Here is a 22,258-nt window from a genome sequence, read left to right as displayed (position 1 = left end):
CATGTAGTTATAAGCTAATTGTTTTGAGGATTTCTCAGCTTTTATGACCAAGGTAACTGCTATTTCCCTTTTTATTTTACAACAGCACATATCTAACCCTAAATATCAATGAAGTGTTCTTTTCTTATGGTAACCCCTCTGTAGTGGCATCTCCCATCATCAGGAGTTCACATCATATGACAGCAGATGGAGATCTCACTTTGTAGTAGGGCAGTTTTGTTGAGGTTGTGAGGTGAGCACATTGAAATTCAGTAATATTGGCTTTGAGTCGATCAGTTGCCTCAATATTTGGATTATTCATTGTGAAGCCATAAATTGATGTAGATTGGCTGGGCAAGAATTTCTAATAAGAGAGTTAACCTTTGCCTTTCTCAGTCACTAGTCCATTAAACTGGTTTATACAGGTCTAAACAAACAGTATGTCAGTGTCGTTTATTTTAAACAAGTTAGAGTGATTAATATCTGCAAATCTCCTTGAGGCGATTTACCCCTGTGCACAATGAAGCCATTCCACTTTTCAGAGCCAAAAGCTGCATGTTCCAATTTTCCCATTGACCAATGTGCTTTTCTCATTTGTATTTGCTGCCTGCCCTGAAAATTGCATCACTGATTTTGCTGTGTGTCTCTTTTGTTTCCATTTACCAGCTGTTAATTGAATGGGGATGTGACTTCCATGCTAAGGACAGCAGAGGCCAAGGCCCTCTCGATTCCATTCACAGTGAGCGTCTCAAAGAGTACTTACTAGGTGAAGTACTGCTGTTCCTTTCTTCCCCTTCAGCCACCAAAATGTGCTAAGTGTTTTTGCATGGCCACATTTCACTAGACTTTAAGCAAGGGCCGTAATATTTTGTAATGATCCTTTGAATAGTCTCTACTTAATTGTAGTTAAGAGAGTTCTCAGTCAGTTTAACAGTTTTTCTAATACTGGTATGCTACCTCCATTGACTAATATTCATTATTATATTGCCCCTAGACCACTACATAGGATTTACTATGTACCATAATAATTCATTTGCATTAGCTACCTAATGGGTAACTGTGTTATAAAAAACACCAGACACACTACAGTCCAGTCATATGTCATATGACTCATCGTGTTCCCATACCTACTCTATGTTTGTTTTTTTCTCTATACAAAGTACCGGCAGGTTATAATAGCCCTGTTGTTTAAAATGAGAATTTGAAAGGTTTTCCTGCAGAGTAATGCACCTGTTCTTCTCTGTCCTGTCATGCAAATAGAGTGTACATACCAATGGCTTTGCGCATCCTGCATTGTCATTTAAGTTTCTGGGTTATTCAGTGATAGAAATGATTTATAGATTCATTGAGAGGGAATATCATTTAAGCGAAAGCAGATACTGACTATTTATTTATGTTGGGAGAATATAGCTCATATAGAGGGAATTTATACTGTATTTGTTTCAATACAATACAGTATATTCCTGGGAAATAAGGATTCAGCAATATATTTCTAAAGCATCTTCATACCAAAAACAATAATAGATAAAACATGATGAATACAGAGAGATATCATTTAAAATATCAGCATCTTCTCACTCCAGTGTATGTTTCATTTTGGCACGGTTGAATTTTCAATGAGATTTAGCAAATCCCTTCAAGATTTCAGCCTGCCAGGCACTGGCTACCTGCCAAGATAAACAAGAACAAGCAGTTTATTATAATACAAGTGAATACGAGTGAAAGCCAACCCAATGCTCCAAGTGGTGTGTTTTCATACAGAGTAGTGACATCTATAGCTATTAATACTGTTTGCACTTATAGAGGTCCCTGGGGATATTTCTTTGAAATGTAAACCTTTGCAAGTTCCTTACAAGGAATTTTATTTTATGTCTGTTAGAAATGGGGAGAGCACATAACCCATAAATTTGCATTGCTTTTTGAGCATATTCATATTATTATTACGAAAAAAAAAAAGAATGCCAATCAAGCTCAGTGAGCTTTTCAAAAATCATTAAAATCAAAGAGCCTTTCATTTTCTATAGAACGATAGATGTTTGCCAACATAATATTTGCCTGTCTACTTACCAACATAAATAGCAATAGAATTTGAAATATCTTACTGATGTCTAACAATGAACATCCTGTTTATGTACAACATCTGATGTGATTTAGGGGCCAGGGATCAGGATTGATTCTGTACAGCCACATTCGGGAGGTGAATGTGGCTGTACACATTCTGCCTCATTTAACTCTTCACATGGTGAAGCAGAGACCCTTTGAAAATGTGCTTTCACATCTATAATGTAGTTATACTCGGATACTAATCATAATACTAATTTGAAATGGTAGTAGGTTTTAGGGTTATTTCAATGCCTGGACACTGAATGTGGGTCACCCAACATTAGTAAAATGTTGAACCCCATTTTGGCGTCTCTTTCTCCCTTCCCATCTTGAACTGGAAGTTGGATATTGTGTGGCTTATGTACAAGTTACAGGCCATCTGACAAGTCACTTGATTCACGCCAGCCTGCACAACCGTGCCATCTACAGCCTCAAAGCGGTGTGGTGTCACTAGTTCAGTATTCGGGGCATTACAGCAACGCATAATTCATTGAACAAAATCCCCAGAAGTGAATTAATTTGCCCCCAATTTTTTAGATGCAAAATTGAAAAAGAACCCCCCTTAAGATATCAATACTTTGATCAATTTTAGAATTGTCTTTGTATACCCTACCAGGGTACAGTGCGTTTTGGTCCTCTGCCGTTCCCGCAATCATGCATGGTGGAGCAGATGTCCTGTATGAGATTGTGCAGAAGCACCTTCAAGACGTGGCAGGGATGGCCAGTCTTCGAAGCAGGTAAGTCTATTTTACATTTCCCTTTTTTTTTTAAATTGAGATTGTCTAATTATTTTATTTTAAAATGTAATACTTTACCATCAAAATCATTTAGGTATTCATTTAAATTTCAAATACATAGATTTGCATATTGCCCAAAGGAAACCAATGTTAAAAATACCATAAGATATACAGTAGATTTCTTTTTTTCAAGCTGGGGGAGGTATAAATGTGCAGGATATTAATTTATCATGTGTGTAGCTAGTGATTTGGAGGACAAGGATCCACAGTAACTAATAGCAACCTTACTCGAGTTGCTTTGTGTACAGACAGGGTTATATAATTAGACTATCTCAGATTATATTATAATGCTTTTTGTCTGACATTACTTTTAAATAAGTTATGGATGTACCTGGCTTGCACACAATTAAATGACATACTGTCGATGGCCAATGATAACACATTTCTTTAGTTTGGTAAAAGACAGAAACTTTTCCTTTAAACATAATAGTGAATAACAATAAGTTAACATACTTTACAAAACCACAGTGATTTACAATAAGGAAATGAATAGTAATTTGAAGTTTAAACATAAGACACCTTTTTATAACTATGGTAAGCAGGGAAGTGGGGACTTTATGCAAGATTTACATCACTCTTATCACCTCCTAAACATGACACATAAATGGGTTGGCAAAGTTGCCGAGAGGCATTGCAACCCTTGCAAATATGACATTCTGGTGGTGCATCATGAGTCTGCTTTGCTTTGTGTGTGACACATGCCTGCAGTCATCTAGGATTCTCTTGTAAACAGTCCCTTAATAAAAAGAAAATATTGAATTATCAACCATTTCCACCCTATCGTGTACTATAGCTGCCCATGCCAAGCAGATTCAAAGATTGCTTCTGACAGCTGTTTGTCGTTGCATAACTGAGCACTTACTAAGATTATAGGCGTGTCTACAAGCTCAAATCACCAATGCTGTCATTCAGTACAGGTATTTATCGGCATAACAAACACAGAACACACATATATTTGAAAATGCAGAATGTTTGCCATTGTACCTATTATTTGAATGTGTCCAACCAATACATACAGAACGCTATACTGCAGTTTTATATAAGAGTATTGATTGCCTATGCACTACAATGGCAATGTAATTATACTGTATTAAAGGGTAATGGTAGCACAAGGGAAACTAAAATGGAATGAGCATTCCATTGAATATCCGATGGATTACCAAATCATTGCGTTATCGTATCAGTACCACTGAGCACTGCATGCTAGAAAGCTAATCTGAATATTACCTCTACAAAACCACCTACTATTCAAATAATTTTTGAGGTTTTTCAGTATAAATAGAATAATGTCAAAAGACAGCAATTACTGTAAACATGAAATTTGGGGATTCATGTATGGCATTCTATTAACAACACACAAAATCCCATTATATTGATTCAGTGGACCATAAACTTGTCAACCATTTAGTTGGCAGAGTTTTTTAGTTTTAATAAAATGGAAACGAAGACGGTTTTGAAGCAAATAATTCACTCAGTTTAGCATAAGGCACTGGAATAGGATTTTTTAAATTTTTTTTATTATTTATTTCTTAGCAGACACCCTTATCCAGGGCGACTTATAATTGTTCAAGATATCACATTATTTTTACATACAATTACCCATTTGTACACTGCTGCCCTGCTGATAATAGTGTTACATTTAAAACCAGCAGGAGCAATTATTTGCCTCCCATTCAGAATTTTAACCAGACCCCTATTCTGGCATTCTTCCAGGTATTTTGAAAGGGAAGAATACTGCTCAGCTTTAAATCCAGTCTTGTTCAAAATGCATACATCTGTACATGCAACTGATGCTCGCCTAACTGGTTTATCATCACCTGAATACTTTTTATATTGAGTTCAGTATGGAAAATAATGATTGTGTTTGGATCTTTAGCGTATTGCCACTTGTACAGATTAAGTTTACATGAGTTGCGGTATGCAGAGCTCCTGATTCTGTAATGAGGGAATGTGCATTTTAGATTTGTGGTTATTATTATTATTATTACTATTATTATTATTATTATTGATATTATATTTTTCTGCAATACAGAAAACAAATAATAAGCATCGCCACTTCCTATGAAGTTGTATTATTCCAGCAGATATGAGTGGTTATGATCGCGTCCTTGGAGTTGAATCATTCCACATCCCTTTAGAGATATAACCCGCACAACAGACACTACATTATCACTAGCAATGTAAACACAAGGATTTTGGAACAAACACAACATACTGTAATAATTCAAAGATGTATGTATCGCTTCCAATATTCAACCTCCAATATGTCCCTGACCATGTTAATTTTCAGCCCTCAACTCTACATGTTTTTGTTCGTAGGTATTGATGCTCATTATGTAACTTTTTCAATCAGTGTGAGCTGGAGAGATCAAGTTCTGCCAGCCTGCAATCCTAACTGGAGCCCAATTAAAATCGTTTTTATTTCTATCGGTTTACTTTCAAATTGCTTTCCAGTCGACCCCACTAGCAGATGGTAAAGCATGACTCCCCGCTGCTTGGTCCTTAATAAGGTGGGTCGTATTATTGATTATGGAACTGCTGATAATACATTCTATATGAAAGATGTGTTTGGACTAATAGTTCCATACAAAGACTATGTGAGACCTAAATTTGAAAGTTGGAGGTACTCAAAGGGTGTTTTGTTCCATCCATCTGGCAGCAGTGTGGAGTAGTGGTTAGGGCTCTGGACTCTTGACCGGAGGGTTGTGGGTTCAATCCCCAGTGGGGGACACTGCTGTTGTACCCTTGAGCAAGGTACTTTACCTAGATTGCTCCTGTAAAAACCCAACTGTAAAAATGGGTAATTGTATGTAAAATAATGTGATATCTGTATAATGTGAAATAATGTATAATGTGATATCTTGTAACAATTGTAAGTCGCCCTGGATAAGGGCGTCTGCTAAGAAATAAATAATAATAATAATAATAAAAATAAACACCTAAAAAACGGAACGCCTACATTTACATTATGGTACTTTAATACTGCAATGGTAGTATGTGTAGTATGTCAAAAAAGTTAAATGGTACCACTGTTGTACAATTCTCCCAATGGCTATTGTTGTTTTAGCTGCTTTGTAGTGTATTATTATGGAACCATTGAATTGCTGTACTAGTGCCGCTAAAGATCATTTGGTAAGTGTAACCTCAAGTTTAAACATCCTGGTAAAGTACATTTAAACAAAACAAATAATGGTTGTAAAACACGTTTGATGAAATTGACCCTCGTATGATGATCAGACTCTAAAATGAATGGCGAGTGAAGAGCAGGTGGCGACACTGAAGGAGCACAGATCCCAAGGGGAAGTATACCAGGTTCCCTTTCATCTTGTTTGTATATAAATGGGGAGGGTCAGGAGTTTAAACGTGTTAGATGTCATTTGTGTGCAAATTGTGTCATAATTCAGAGAAAATAACTTCGAAATTACATAGGACCCGTTTCAGGTGATTTTTTAATTTTATTTGTATTCTTTTACATATAACATAATTGAACAGAAAACTCTAGTGTTAATACTATTAAAAACATTAATGAAATACGGCTTACATTATAAAAGATACAAAAAGGTATTTTTCAAAGGAATTGTTAACAAGCAGGTAAAGATTAGAAATGCACCATGCTCTTCTCCTTTATGGATTATGCTGACGACATTCATACTTTAGGTATACTTATACTGCCTTACATGACTCAGATTTGCTACATAGCATTTTAGAAAATAACAGGAAATTAATTTGGCTTTTCTGGATGCTGTGAATTGACTATCTCTTGAAAAATAAAAGACAATTTTGTGGGTGTGATAGCCTGAAAGTTGCCCGCTATATTGCCTGATATACTAACCGCTGAGAATAAAAACATATTTAAAAACTTGCAGCTGAAAGTCAAGTGGAATTTGGCAGGCATTCTTTCTCTTACATTGTACCTGATATCAGGAAGCACTGGCCCCCACAAGAATCACTGGATTACCATGGAAACAAACATAGAAAGGAAAACTATTGGGATCTCTAAATGTGAGCGCAATTTGTTGCTGTTGTAATCCTTTGAAGCCATGTTGTTACAAGTACATGAAACGACTTTGCGCCATGATGCAGTTTTTGAGCCAAGATTTGCACTCTTATATATATATATATATATATATATATATATATATATATATATATATATATATATACTACCTCCATACAGCATGCACAGTGATTGATCCAATTAAAAGAAAGGAGCCAGCCTTAATAGAAAAAGAGGAAGAGCAACAAGGCACTGAGGAAAGATACAAGAAAGACTTGATCGTGTCCTCTTTTTTATCAAGTGAGCCAAAATTCTGCTATATATCTTCCAAACAAGCCTGATTCCTTCTATAGGCTATATGTAAAAATATATATTTTAGTCATACCAGAACACATTAATCTAGCACATTTGTGTTTCACATATCCAGGTTATTGTTAAAGTATCTTTATCCCTAAAAGTATTTATTTTTAAGAATTTTATTTGTTGAATAGCATTGATCCGTCTCTATAACGTAATGATTCTGCAGTATGCCATGTGATATTTTCTTAAGGCGAATTTTGTTTTTGATTTGTTACAGATGTCTTTTAAGTTGATTGTAGTCAGATGTAATTTACTCACAATGTGCAATACAAACTGCTAATTTAAAAATTGATTAAATAATGAAAAAAACACACAAAAAATACCAACAAAACAGAAACATGATACATTCTCATTTTTTTTTTTTTTTTTTTTTAATCTTTTACTTGGATGATAAACCTCACATATTTAGCCATTATTTTATAATTACCATCTATCTACTGAAGTGATTCCCCAAGAGACACAAGAAACCCCAAAAATCAGTTTGGAAGCTGTCTCGGGGGATGAGTACCAGAGGCCAGGAGTTCACAAGAATAAAGCTGGATAAATACCTGTGAACTGGTATTGGCACAGTCTTGTTTATATCGTGCCAAAAAACAAAACCCAGTAATGTTCTTCATTGCAGCAATAATGTGTGGTTCGCTGTAACATTTTGTATTTGGAAAGTTCAATTGGACCTTAATATGCTAAGGGAATGAAACTGTAAGCTGTTGGGAAATAAACTGTTCATTAGGATAAGATGCCATGGGTTTAATGTTTTGTATTTCAATACATATAGATGAAAGTGTATAATACTGTTATATTTCAGTCTGGACTACTACTGCTGCATACTGCACACCGAAACTGTTAAATGTGCATGCTTAGAATACAGGGACTGTGTAGCATTTATGCAGAAACATACATTGACGTCAGTGTATATGTATGCATTTAAATGTGTATAATAATGGTTACTGCTACATCAAACATTGACTGAATATACATTTACTTTGTATGTAAATGTTCACTATTTATTGCATTGAATTACAACCCTGTGTTTATTTCACTGCAGTAATGAGGATAATCTTGTAAACAGGTACAGTATACTGCACTATGGATTTGCATGTCTTTTGAAGGCAGCCTCTCCCCTGTTTAATGACGCTCAGAAAGACAAGGAGAAAGAGAAGACTCAGGGGAGGAGCACAGCCTGCTCTGCCTGCCTAATTTACACCTCTCAGCTGTCCCAGCCCATACCATGTTTTCCAAACACCTACACATTCCCCAGGGAACACTGTCAGGAAATAAATAAGTACAATGCAGATTCTTGTCTTAAACACACTAATTATTACCCATAGCGAGAATTTAATGGGTACACATAATTTCTAATGAGCAAAACTGCAAAGGATTAGGGTTGACATAACACAAAGTTGATGGAAACTAATTGATGAACAGTGTGGCTTTGTAATTTCAGATAGCTCCGGGGCAGTTCCCGCTAAAGAGCTGAACTGAATAGAGAATAATTATTTAAAAAGAGCGTTTGTGTTAGGCTGAGGGACAGCTGCTAAATCACATCCCAGTTGTCTGGTGTGCTACATTTTATAATAATTAGGGTTGGGCAGTAGTAAAAAAAAAAAAAAAGAAGAAGATGATGAACTGTTAAATTATCCCATTCAGTTCTGACTGCAAAGCTGAGCTGAATCTAAATTAATTCAGTTAATTCACTAACTTGTTTAAGAAGTTGACACTGTACATTTGAGGCATCTTGTTTGCTTAAAGAGCCTCCTGTTCCAGCAGTAAGTTCAAGCCCTGCCATTACACCAAACAGTAAAAGCAGACAACTGCTTAGTAAATCAATGTATGCAATCAGACACTGACAGAGGCATATGAGGGCTCTGATACCATCGAGGCATGTACAGTAGTTGCTTCTTATCGTGATGAGCTACTGTTTGTTGTCAAAGATTGTTACTATTGCTACACACTGCAGACTGGTGACATGCTGTGCATTTGAAAAAAACAACAACATTTAAACCTGTTGAATGCAACTGTATTAAAGGTATTGCAGGAGCCATGTACTGTGGCAATGGTCCTAAAATGTTCAACTTTTCTGCAACATTTATCTTGATCTACTTATGGTCATAGGTTATGGCTGATTAAAATTACAAATGTGAAGCTACCAGTATCACCCACACTTGCATAAAAGTAACAAATTAGCATATTGCTCAACCACACGCAAACACATTTTTTTTAAGGAATTTGGCCCAAAGAGCCTTAACCGTCTGCTGATTTGTTATCACAGATGTTATGTGGATATTCCACTGCACTGGAGCGTAACAAGCAGAAGGACTCGTATTGACAGATTTCAGATTGTACTACTGTATATGAGAGAACCCCCGCCAGACAGTCATGTTTGGCAACCACAAAGAAATACATTATTTGGCAAATAGGACTTTTCCTGTCACATGGCATGTTAACAAGCACAGTGACTGACTTTCTTGATAGAGTTGACTAGGTTCCTGTGTTTTCTTTTCCCTACAGATGTATAAACGGAAGCACATTGTTACACACAGCAGCTTATTTTGGAGAAACCGATATCATTAAAGTAAGTATTCTGAGTTTCTCTAATTTAAATATCTCCTGTGGAAATCTCTGAAATGAATGGAATCACTTTGCATTAAGCTAAATATATGTACAGTAATCCGTTGTGTATCTGCCCGTCACATATCCTCCATAACCGTTTATCCGTCATGATCAGTCTCTTCAGCACAGTGTGTGTGAGAGTGAAAGAGAACCAGAACCAGGGCTGGATACCAAAGAGTGAGAAAGCAAGTCGAATAATTGTGTGAATATAGTCATTGTTTTACAGCTGTGTATAATGGTATTTAAAACAGGATTCATTTATCTGACTTTTTACCTATCCACCCTTTCTGTGGTCCCACTGCAGTCAGATACGCGACGGACTACTGTACCAATAAATATTGCCAGCTGGATGATGGTCCCTGTTTTTGGCTTTTTTTGTAAGTTTGCAACCCCTGCTATTGTCAGACTTCCAAAATCAGCATGTTTTTAAGATTAACATTCTACTTACAAAAAAAAAAATAATAATAAAAAAATGTGTGTATAAAGGAATTCAGATTATTTCAACAGCTTTGAAGGTATTTTCAGAGTTTTCAGTTTTGCTTATTTGAAAAGCACAGGCGGTGTCAGCATATCTGCCTCTAATTAGTTTAAAAAGAGCAATAGGAGATGCACAGGAGTTATAAATCCCTACTGTCAGTTCAGTTCCAGCCAAGCCTGTTTTAAAGAAACTACACTCAGTCAGAACACCATGGGTTAACAGAAACAATAACACATATACCACTACACACATCAGTTTCTTAATCTGAATTATTGAATGAAAAAAAAAAAGTCATATTGTACCAAGTCCATAAAAAGTCCATCGTCATTTGAAACATTTTAAAATCATGAACACTGAAAAGGTTAGAGTTTGTAAGAGGAGGCAAGCCAAACCATGAAGGAAAAAGAAAAAACACAAACTTCTGTCAAAGAGCATATCTTTATTTCATAACTTGGAGTGTATGTTGCATTTGCAGTATGTATCCATCTGTTTTCTTATTTAGGGTTTCAAACTCTTTTACAGAGATTTAAAAATGGAGTTACCGTTCCGCTGAAGTAGTTGGCAGATGAGTGAGGGTTTTGTGCCTTATGTTAAAGTCGTTGCTGGTGTAAGTTCTGTTTTCTGACGAACAATGGAATATATTATTGCGGTGCATGTTTTTTTTTTATTTATTTCTGGTACCATCCATTGCATCTATTGCAATTGAACTATTCAGATTCGTATTTTAACCACGACAGTCCATGGTAATTTGGTGCAACATATTTTTACTTGCGCATGCAGAATTCTTGAAAACTAAGTTTGCTTGGAACCTGCTGAGACGCTCTGCGGTTGTATATCACACATGATACACGGTATGCTTAGCAATAAAATGTATTTTCTTTGCAGTATGTCACAGTAGAAAAAATAATAATAATCCGGTCACCTACCTTTCATGATACAACAGAGAAAAAAAAAAAATGTGCGGTACATTTTGTTTTATTGTATTAAGTTCATGTCTATAATAATAATCTCCACAAGTCCGGAGCAGCAAATAAACTGCACTTCCCTAAGGGGCGTATATGCACTGTGTAGAAACAATCAGCCCACGTTAATACAATTGATATGCTGCCGTCCGTGTTACCTGTGAGGCTTCCTGGAAGACATGGAAGAGAAGAAGGAATTCTAAACACCGCCAGTGAGCTGCCACAACAAACAGCATCAACATGACCTTACCTCCCAGCATTGTATGACCATTCACAATGGAGTATCTGCAGTAGCTACCAAGATGTACATTTATTCAAGTCTTCAGCAATATTCATTATTTGCTGTGTTCTCATTTTAGTATTGGGAAAAGTACGTCAGCACCCTAAACAGCATATATGGGTTGTGACAGGGGACTGAACCCTGGACACCAGGTTCAGACTGCGAAAATAACTTTCTCAATATGGTCATATTGGTGTTTGACAAGTAAGCATAATACCAAATAACCCACGGAAACTCCCAAACTATATAACATATTTTAACAGATGTATTCATTTATTTATTCATTCATATTTTAGACCTTATTGGGACTGCAAGTGGATGTTAATTTGCTGGACTACAAAGGAGCAACTGCTTTGCATAGAGCAAGAGATTCAGAAACAATGCAGGTAAATAGCAATTTACAAATGATCTCGCACAGTTATCGATTTTTAACCCTGAATTGCCATTTGAATTCAAATGAGTTGGTTTCTGTTATGTTTATGAAAATTACAATGTGACATGTATTGCTCTCTGTGTAATGGTGGATTGTGGTCCAAAAACCAGCCCCTGCCTTCTGGCATAAAGTGGTCACAAGATTTTTTCTGACAGCAGCTTTGCATCACTATGATAGTTGTTGTCTCTGCTTCATCTGTATAATACATCTGAGTGCTGGTAATTTGTTGGTCTCCATTGTCCTTGCATTGGCCTGCCTTGTATCATGCTCTGACTTTCCCAGGACATAACGTGATACTTTATACCATCTTCATTTTCAGAATTATTAATTTCTTGTCTATTTAATATCCTAATATTATAGGGTGTTTTGTATAATTCTCAATTATAAAACTCAATTTGCTGTATGTTCGTTTTGGGGCTTGGTATTTTTTTGGTATGTAAATTAAAGTTGTCAATAGTAGTTAAGATTATTACAACTGTTTGCAATGCATTATATTGAAAATTGTGCTAAAAAATCCACTGGTGGCTTTAGCAGGAATACCCAAAATATATTAATTAAATATAAATATAATATATAATTTAACAAGAATCTAACAAAATGCAAACCACCAGGTGCAGTCTATATACATTATATCAATAAAGTTGCCCCAAATTTGCACCTCTTTTCTTTGTATTTTTGTTGTACTGTATGAAGTGAAATAATAAAATATGTAGCCTTCCATTGGTTTATGGGCAGTAAATCTAATTATTTTACAGAGACATGCTTTGCACAGACTTCCCACTGACAGTGGTCTTGTTCTGTTTTAATTTTCTGTAACAAATATTAATTAATTCAGAGCATGTTCCAGGCACTAATCTGTGGTTAATACTACCAGGCTGCAGTCGTTCTTCCTTCTACTGAAGAACCTCCTGCTGCAGTTCTGGTTGCATTTCTCCCCTACCCTCCTTATTTTCGGGCACCCTGTTCGTGGCTCCATCAGGAAGAGAGACCTCCTGGTAAATCTGCTCCTGGCTCTTGGAAAACTTGCCATCTACAAGACCAGGAAGCGTAAGATCACCTGGGAGGGTCTCTTTGACTGTGGGGCCATGTTCGGGGCCCTGGTCCGGTCCCGGGTTAGGTTAGAGCACGCCCACGCGAAGTCCGCTGGTGACATGACGGCCTTTGTCGACCAGTGGGCTCTAGGGGGCGTGCTCTGTACCACCCCCCGGTTTGTTTTGACCATTTAATTTGTTTGGTTTTTGACCGGATGAGTAAAAGACCAAACAAGGTGTTCGAACTGAATTTTTTGAACATAGTACATTATCAGAGATCACATTTCAAAATGAAAATGCAAGCTTCCAGGCCTTTTTGAGAAGTGAATGACACGACCCGTAATATCTATGGAATTATTTTGTTTACTACAATCTCTTTAAAGGAGAGATCATATAAGACTTTAAAACCAATTTTCTTACTCCTTATTGGTGGGAAAAACCTTATCAATGGTCTCCTTTTTCTTATAGTGAAAATATGTTGGTTCATTGCTTGTGATCAAACCACTAACGTAACTACAGTATGACTGAATGTTTTCTTAATGGGGATATGTTCCAGCTTTTCTTTCGATCTGCAATCCACCCAAAGGAAAACCAATTTCAGTAATATAATAGATCCTGTTGCACATCCTCTGAAAAGTTACAATGGTGTTATCAGCTTTAAATCAAACTCCTGAGCTTTTCCTGAACCTGGGTAATCCAATGTGTAGTGCTGCATTGAAACAAAAACATCGCTGGCACATGCATGTACTTTCCAAAGACATCATCCTCATGGTAATGTAATTTAAACCTCTGTCAGTTTCTAATAGACCACGGGGCAGACGTTAACCAGAAAGACGATGATGGCAATACACCTGCTCACATGGTCTGCTATGGGGAGCAAGGGAAAGACACCAGGCTGGACTGCTTAAGACTTCTGGTATGTTTAGATTTTGAGAAGCACTAAATGATAGTTTAGTAGTGGTTTGAATTTTTCCCTTTGGATGTGGAGGTCCTATGATTAATTCCCTTGCTGTTATTGACTTGTCCCATGTCCTGGAGAGGTAATTTCAGTGTATTTCAATTTGAATTGCACAATCTATAAAAGGAAAGATCCCATCAATTTTACTGTTCACATGTCTAGAAATCCACTGAGCAGGAAGGAATAAGTGGTGCTTAAAATAAAATTGATTTCATGTTAACACACAAAAACACAGTTCACAGACTATATTTGTGCCCTTTGGCTTTTTTATGCTGATATGGTTTACTGCACAGTGTTTCTTTTTTGTTGTTGTTGATTTTTTCTTGCGTATCTCCAGTGATGGGCCATAGTGGAGGTGTCTACATACTTACTGTATGTACATACAGTTAGTATGTCTGTCACATTTAACACATTTACAAATAACTAGAAAACTGCTTATCTCATTGTGATGAGACTATACCACAGGAGATCCCTTTCAGCCATGTAGGAAGCACATACATTCTACATTAAAAAAAAACATGCAAAAAAACACAGCGTATAAAGGAACTTCTATTCGAAAACAATTCAGATCATCAGCCAATCAGCTTCCAGCTCTAGCAGGCCTATAATTCACCACATCAACTGTGAATCAAACTTAAAGTCATTCTGTGCAAGTACCAGGTTTTTCATTTTGACTTGCTATAGAAAAAATCAGTACACATATATTGGACAGCAAATACCAAACAAATGTATTTAATTATCCACCAAAACCAGCCAATGAATACTTCCAGTACCCGCAACTGCCGAATCAGCCAGTCACAGCCTGGCAGCTTGACTGGAGCTCAGCATCTTTCAACAACAACAAATGGAGACACGTACAATTCAGTAATATTGTTCCATTCAAACAGTCACAGTCAATCATAAGGCATACTTTCTGTTTAGGAATAAAACAGCTCTCTCTACGGTGGTCTTCCGTCACGCTCCATAAACAGACTGCAGCTGGTTCAAAATGCAGCTGCTAGGATCCTTACCCGATGTAAAAAACATGACCACATTACCCCCTGTCTTGCCCAGCTGCCCTGGCTACCTGTTAAGTTCAGGATTACTTTCAAAATTCTTCTGCTTGCCTACAAGGCCCTTCATCACACAGGTCCAGAGCATCTCTCCAACCTGCTGACCCACTATGTCCCTGCCTGCAAGCTTAGATCTTCTGACTCAGACCTGTTTGTTATACCCAAGCAAAAGCTGTTTTAGCTTCATGGGCCTGACTCTCTGGAACTCTCTCCTAGCTTTAGTGTGTGCAGCTCCCACAGTCGCTCGCTTCAAATCAACTCTCAAGACCCACTTGTTCTCTCTTGCTTTTAATGCTCTCTAAGCTAGCTTGGTATCTGTTATTAGCTGTTGTTTAAATTGCTATTTCAGTTTTTTTACTCCATCTTATTCGTATGATTCTGCTTGACACATGCATCCACAATGTTTAGAATTCACATCCGAGCCTTTTATTGAATCTACTATGCCTATATTTAATGTATTTGCATTGTTTTTTACTGTTGTATTTATTGTATTTTGCCCTGTATTTTACTGTATCTAATGTATTATGCATTGTTCCTCACTGTCTTGTAAAGCACTTGGTGGTCATGGTCCACTATGAAAAGCGCTATATAAAATAATATTGATTGATATTGATTGATAATTATAATTATTAAAATAAAATTATTGTAGGCACTTCCCTTATCAAGGTGTACTGCTGTATACAATGATCAAACATTTATAGTGAAAGTCTGGGTAAGCGTGTGGTAAATTATTAAAAAAAAAAAAAAAATCGGTGCAATAAACTGCAAAAATGACTGCAAATGTTACCATGCTGAAAATGTTTTGTAAAGATTTCATAACTATATTTCTTACAGTTTTTTGGGGGGCTGGGGGGGATTTTGAATAGATAAAAACACACTTCACAAAGAAAACGTGGAATGTATACTGTGCATACAGTAACATGCAATGCAAAAGGTTCATTTCAAATGACAAAGTAGAGCCTCATTTATGTGTTTCTAGTTTTATAACATAAAACACTTATCGCCCTTTGCAAATTGCCCTTTGGAGTTAAATATTTGCTCTATTGTATTTCAAGTAAACTGTAGTATATTCCTCGTGGCAACCTGTTTCTTCTTCTGTTGTTTTATTTGTTTAGCTCTCTTATCACGCCACAACAGTAAAAGCAAATAGAAAGGGCTTGCTGGCAATCCACTGTGCTGCAATGCAAGGCAGGATTGATGTTATTGAGCTCTTACTTCAGTGTGACAGTGATGGACAGATGCAAAGGAAAATTCACAGGGCTACGGAAACAAACTCACCAAGCCTGCTATACCTGGCAGTTGCAAATGACCATTTAAAATGTGCTGAATGGTAAGAGTTATTTTTATTTTTAAGTAAGCACAACCTTTTTAACAGTAGCACCTACTTTTCTGTAAAAAAAAAAAAAGTTTTTGCTTTCCTGTCAGATTCTTTAAATCATGATCAAAAACAGAAGTTGCATTTATGCACTGAAAGTCATAACAGACAAGACTGCAGATCTGAAAGACTAGAGGGCTGGCAGGTGATTCTGTATCGAAGACTAGACAAAATGTGTTGCTGTTCTTCTCTGTAGAAAATAAGGTTGATGGTGTATCCTCATAGAGCAATTTAAACACTATGTAGGTCTGTCAATTCATATTAGTTCATTCCTGGCTGCCCATGGTCATCCTACACCCTACTGACAGTGCTGTAGCAGCTGTTTGTCCCTGTACTTTTCCAAGATGCTCTGTACACACATACCTGTACATAACATACACTACATTTTAATTTCAATGAAACCGAGATCTTTGGATACTGGGCCACAGAGCTGGAGGTTATGTATTACATATTTGTGTTTGTTTACATGTCACTTCCACTGTGAATATGGTATTCAATCCAAATCACACTTGGTTACTGCATTTAGCATTATGACTTCAAGCTGGATGTCTAGGTGTTTATTGATAAATATGACAACATGCACAGTATCCCACTTCTCTTTAAATAATTAGTAGTCATTTAATAAAAAATAGTTTTAAGCCTGTTGAGATGCCTTTTCACACAATCCTAATTTCATGGGCAGTGGGAAGCACGAACATGGATACGCATGTAATGCATGGAGTTAGCTATCAAATCCCATCCCCTTGGTTAATTAAAATCAGAAGAGTACGGTTGCATAGCAACAGAGAGCTGTCAGAACATGTCTGTCAGTTGCTTGGTAAAATTGTCCAAATAGAAGAAAGATAATGGATCTATCTAGTGGATAGCACACACATTATCCACGAGTGAGTGACATTTTACAACACAAGGAATACATTCTCAAGTTGGTCAGGTTTTTGCTCTCACAGAATGAAATGTTTTAACGTTACCATCAGCTTTTGGGAATTATATCCCCCTGTCAGACCCTTGAGGCAATATAATATAAACATATATACAAGTTGGATGGCTGTCACTTATGTAAAAATGGTTTATAAAATAAAAAAGAAAGAACAACTAAATATTAAACACATTTCAATAGTAATCTATCAAAGTTTATAAGGCAACTTTCAGGGGTATACAGCTAAAGGTAATTGTACACATTTAAACTAGAATATAGTGTTTATAACTATTTGTGTCTGTGTGTGTGTGATTTGCTCTGAAGATTTTGGTTTTCCAAAGATTAAAATGAAAATAAAAGAAATATATAAACAAAACAGTGCTAACCTAAATATGTGAAATAAACAAAACAAAAAAGTGGTATTAAGGTTGTATCTGTGTGTTCAGTAAAACAGTTAATATGATGGCTCTGGGAAGTAAAGCCAATTTATCATTGTTCTCTCTCACACTGCTTTTTCAGGCTGGCTATGAGGAGCTTTACTTTCAAACCTACAGAGCAGGAAGAATTGCTCTACGGATTGTTTCAGCAGGAGATTGCCAGGTATGCATTAGTAATTGGTCTGGGAATTGTGAGGAGCGTGATTTTGCAAACTTCCAGCATGGGGTTTCAAAATAAAAGCCTGGTCTAGTTCACATTGTTGTGTTGCATGATCGAAAGGGGGGAGGGATCCTGTTTAAATTATTTACTATAGTTTGCAATGCAGTATGTAGTTAATGGAACCATACATGGATTATTATTATGATTTTAATGCGCTTTTAAATTAGACAGTTAATTTTAGCAATGAAACAGTATTGCAGACATCAGTACATTGTGCAATTAGCCGCAGTTTAAAGGAGTGATTCTAGATCATCACCATTGAGTCCAATGACCACTGCTTCTGAATAGACTTGGCTTCATCTCTATAGCACTCCTCTACAACCTGTTTCAATGTGTCTCAGGTGAACACAGTATAGATTTTAAAATAGTGAATGGGTGCCGGATCTGGTGCATATGGGGGGTCAAGGAAGCATCCATTTCCTTTGTTTCCCTTTGTTCCATCTGTGTCAACTCAATAATGAACCAATCACTTGTGCATATTGCTTAGTAAGTGCAGAAAACACTCTCAATACTGTGTCTCACATTGTACAGCTGTGCCTCAAATTGTATAGCTTGCAGTCTCCATGAAACAATGCTGAATTACTGAATCTCATGGTGGCCACATTCAGTATAATGATGTGTTCACCAGTGACAGCACTGACCTTTGCTGAACACTGATCAGATGAGTTCCACATAGACATAGGGTCAGAAAGATGCTCACTCACTCACATCGGAGACAGACTGAGAGGTTACTAAACACACAGTAACTCAGTGCTACGGTTATCTCCAGCATAGTATTCACATGGAGCAGTGTTGTGATTGAAACCTGGCTGTCATTATAAAAAAAGAGTAGGTGGAATGTGAAACAGCCGTGGCAGTTCTGCGAGTGTTTTGGGAAAATTGTGTAGAATGTATGTTAATTATTTTATTTCTGGTGGTATGTGGATTAGGAAAGAGAAGACCAAGACTCTGGAGTTTCTCATTAAAAGTGGAGTGAGCGTTAACACAGTATATGCAGGAGGAGACAGGTAAGAATAGCAGTTTTTGAGCCCCATTTTTAAGCACTTTTGGGAGAGAATTTAAATAATTTGAACAGTAGAAACCAGCAAGAAAATAGACCAATGATTTTACTGTTCCTTAATTCTTCCTAGTTCTGTGTTGTCATAATACCTTTATTCCTCTATAAAAAAATTACATTTGTTTTTTCAATTGCAAAATGGGGATTTTTTCTTTCATATTGTTAATGTTACATGATTTATAATGTATTTGCTATGCAACAACTGATTTATCCATTTGCTCAGCTACTGTCCTCTTGAGGTGTTGAGTTTTTGTTCTGAGCAAACTGGGCTTTGACTTACAGTCAGAAGCCAATCTGTGTGAAGGTCACGTCGTGAAGGACTGTGATGTAATAAAATAGCCTCTGTAGGGTTTACCGTGTTTGTAAACCATTGGCTTCATATGGTGATCAACAGAGCTTGTGAGGCTAAATCTACGCCACAGTGGTCTGACTTTTTAATTCACTTCTTCCTTGAATCACACAAGCTCAAGATCATATTGTTACACACTGTAAGGTTTTCATTAGTTGCAGGGCTTGACATAGGACTGGACTGTACACACAAAGCAAAATGTTTATATTCCAGTACTGTTAAGAAAACAACATCAGTGTTTGTAATATAACCTCCATTAACATTATGATATTTGCACTGTAGGCTTAGTTTTGTTAATTAAAACAATGATGTCACTGATAATCATCCTCCACCAAGGCTTTAAATTAAAAATCAGAGTCATTGGTATCATGAGAAAATCATATGTAATGTGTGCCATACAGACTGACAGTCGGATGGCAGACAACCTCCATTAAACCTAAAATTAAATTGTTTTAAAGAAGATCCTTAGAAATCACTGTTGGACAAGCTTTTCTCTAGATATACTTAAAACTCTAAGATGACATAAAGAATGAATTGGCCGCACACACAAACAGACTCCATATGTCCTATATTATGTTACATTATATAACTTTTGCTAAAGAAGATCCTTAGTATGTTTCAGTAGAGAATTTCAAAGGGTGTCTTAAAGGAAAAGTTGCTGCTTTGAATTGTGGTTATTACATGCTGGAGTTGTAGTGTGTCCATAGAAGTTAAAATCAAGGTCCCATCTGCTTTATGTATGCTCCATGTGCAGTTAGACAGGATGAGAAGTATACTTCTTTTCAGCAGTGACCATTAGGCTGTCTGGCATCTCAGTCTGATTCCCTGGAAAGTTGTTTGATCTCTGTAAACTTTTGTAAATAAACCCTTTATCAATATTTTATTACTTTCACTTGTTAAATATTGATATCAAGTGTTTCTCTGTAGTTGTATATCTTGTTTTAAAGCAGTTTACATGAGATATAGAAAGTGTTTAAATATTATTCTATACTAACATGATACGCTAAGATCTAGCTAAAGTGAAATTAATAAATAAGTAATAAAACACAGCCAGTTTTCATGGCATTGGTAATATTATATATATATATATCGACAAAATTCAGTAATCAACCCCCAAAATAATTAAAATATAATTGAGAAAGGCAGCTCAATTAGTTAGGTTAGGTGACTGAAACTTTGCCAGTATTGTGTCTAAACCATACAGTGTGTCTGCAAGACAGTACTTGCATGTCTGAGTGCTGTTACTTGAGCCATTTGGGTTTCACAAGCATCACTCTCGCTTTTTCAGAGCTGAGTGGGTTAAACAAAACATGTCACATAAGGGTCAAGGCACACGAGTGACAAAGTAAGGTTGCAAACTAAAATCAGCTTGCACATTTTGAATGCAGTGATTACAACACATTTCCCATTCCTCTTCCTCCTCAGCACACTGCATCTCGCTGCTCTACAAACAAATTTGACTGAGCTGTTAGCATTACTGCTGGGCCAAGGAGCTGATGTCAACAAACTCAATGATGAGCAGTGCTCTCCACTCTTCTATGCTGTGCATGTGTCTAATTTCCATGGCGCAGCTCTCCTGCTTGAGAATGGTACAGTAATTGATTGGACATTCAGTGCTTTATTTCTCTGTATTTCTTCCTACGCACACTGATGCAGAGTAATTAGGATATGATGCAGAGTAATTAGGATATTTACTGAACAGAGAACTCAGGTCACAGGGTTTAGCCAGAAGTCTTAAATACCCCATCTAACAGTACCCAAGCAGTGTGTGGAGTGTGGTACTGTAAGTAATTGGAAACTGGGAGCGGAATACAAAAATGTAAATCAAAATGAACTCCAAGTACAGTACTAATAGGCATGTCTTAAAATACTGATGGGTAATCATTGGAGAGGCTTTTAGAATCCTAGCTAACATATTATTATTATTATTTATTTCTTAGCAGACGCCCTTATCCAGGGCGACTTACAATTGTAACAAGATATCACATTATACATTATTTCACATTATACAGATATCACATTATTTTACATACAATTACCCATTTATACAGTTGGGTTTTTACTGGCGCAATCTAGGTAAAGTACCTTGCTCAAGGGTATAACAGCAGTGTCCCCCACTGGGGATTGAACCCACAACCCTCCGGTCAAGAGTCCAGAGCCCTAACCACTACTCCACACTGCTTAACTGTTCCCAAGTGACAGTAGATGCTGTTAAGGTAGTATGTATTTATGCTGTAACATGTATTTATTATTATTATTATTATTTATTTATTAGCAGACGCCCTTATCCAGGGCGACTTACAATTGTTACAAGATATCACAATATTTTTACATACAATTACCCATTTATACAGTTGGGTTTTTACTGGAGCAATCTAGGTAAAGCACCTTGCTCAAGGGTACAGAACCCACGACCTTCCGGTCAAGAGTCCAGAGCCCTAACCACTACTCCACACTGCTGCCCTGTTTTTAAAAAATGATCAGTAGATGATGGTGTCTCTTAAGCGCTAAGCAGCTAATTTATCATACAAAATATAATTATCTGCAAGTGAGACGCTATTGTACAGAAGTTTTAAATCCCTTGTTAAGAAAAACTGCTTTGTATTACCCTTGTTGTTGCGGTGGTCAAATCTCTTCTGACACGGAGACATGTTACCAATCTAAAATCAAGGTGGCTTGGCCATTATAGGTTTTGAGTGAATTTTTTAATCTTATCAAATGTTTAAAAGAATAACAGTGTGCTGCCATCAGTATTTTTCAGCTGCATTTCTAAACCTAAGAGGTTTTCCTTGTTTCTACAAAAGGATTTTAGTCTTCAGCCACTGGAGTGAATACACATTGGTAGCTTGCTATGAACACTCCAA

The 22,258-nt window shown here is 36.6% G+C and overlaps 1 protein-coding gene across 1 annotated transcript in view; it reads left to right on the top strand.

Annotated features, from left to right (window-relative positions):
* LOC117419622 (uncharacterized) overlaps window positions 1–22,258 on the top strand; it is a 45,681-nt gene that overhangs the window by 19,472 nt on the left and 3,951 nt on the right. Inside the window, exons 17-25 of the mRNA XM_034926416.2 lie at window positions 646–745; window positions 2,699–2,819; window positions 9,745–9,808; window positions 11,863–11,952; window positions 13,827–13,946; window positions 16,156–16,370; window positions 17,851–17,931; window positions 18,918–18,995; window positions 20,820–20,983. Coding sequence (XP_034782307.2) covers window positions 646–745; window positions 2,699–2,819; window positions 9,745–9,808; window positions 11,863–11,952; window positions 13,827–13,946; window positions 16,156–16,370; window positions 17,851–17,931; window positions 18,918–18,995; window positions 20,820–20,983 — 1,033 coding nt within the window. The remainder of the gene's footprint in view (window positions 1–645; window positions 746–2,698; window positions 2,820–9,744; window positions 9,809–11,862; window positions 11,953–13,826; window positions 13,947–16,155; window positions 16,371–17,850; window positions 17,932–18,917; window positions 18,996–20,819; window positions 20,984–22,258) is intronic.

This window comes from Acipenser ruthenus, chromosome 14, assembly GCF_902713425.1.
Source record: "Acipenser ruthenus chromosome 14, fAciRut3.2 maternal haplotype, whole genome shotgun sequence".
Classification (NCBI taxonomy): domain Eukaryota; kingdom Metazoa; phylum Chordata; class Actinopteri; order Acipenseriformes; family Acipenseridae; genus Acipenser; species Acipenser ruthenus.
Note: the sequence above shows the minus strand (reverse complement) of the source record. Positions and strands in the feature narration are given on the sequence as shown.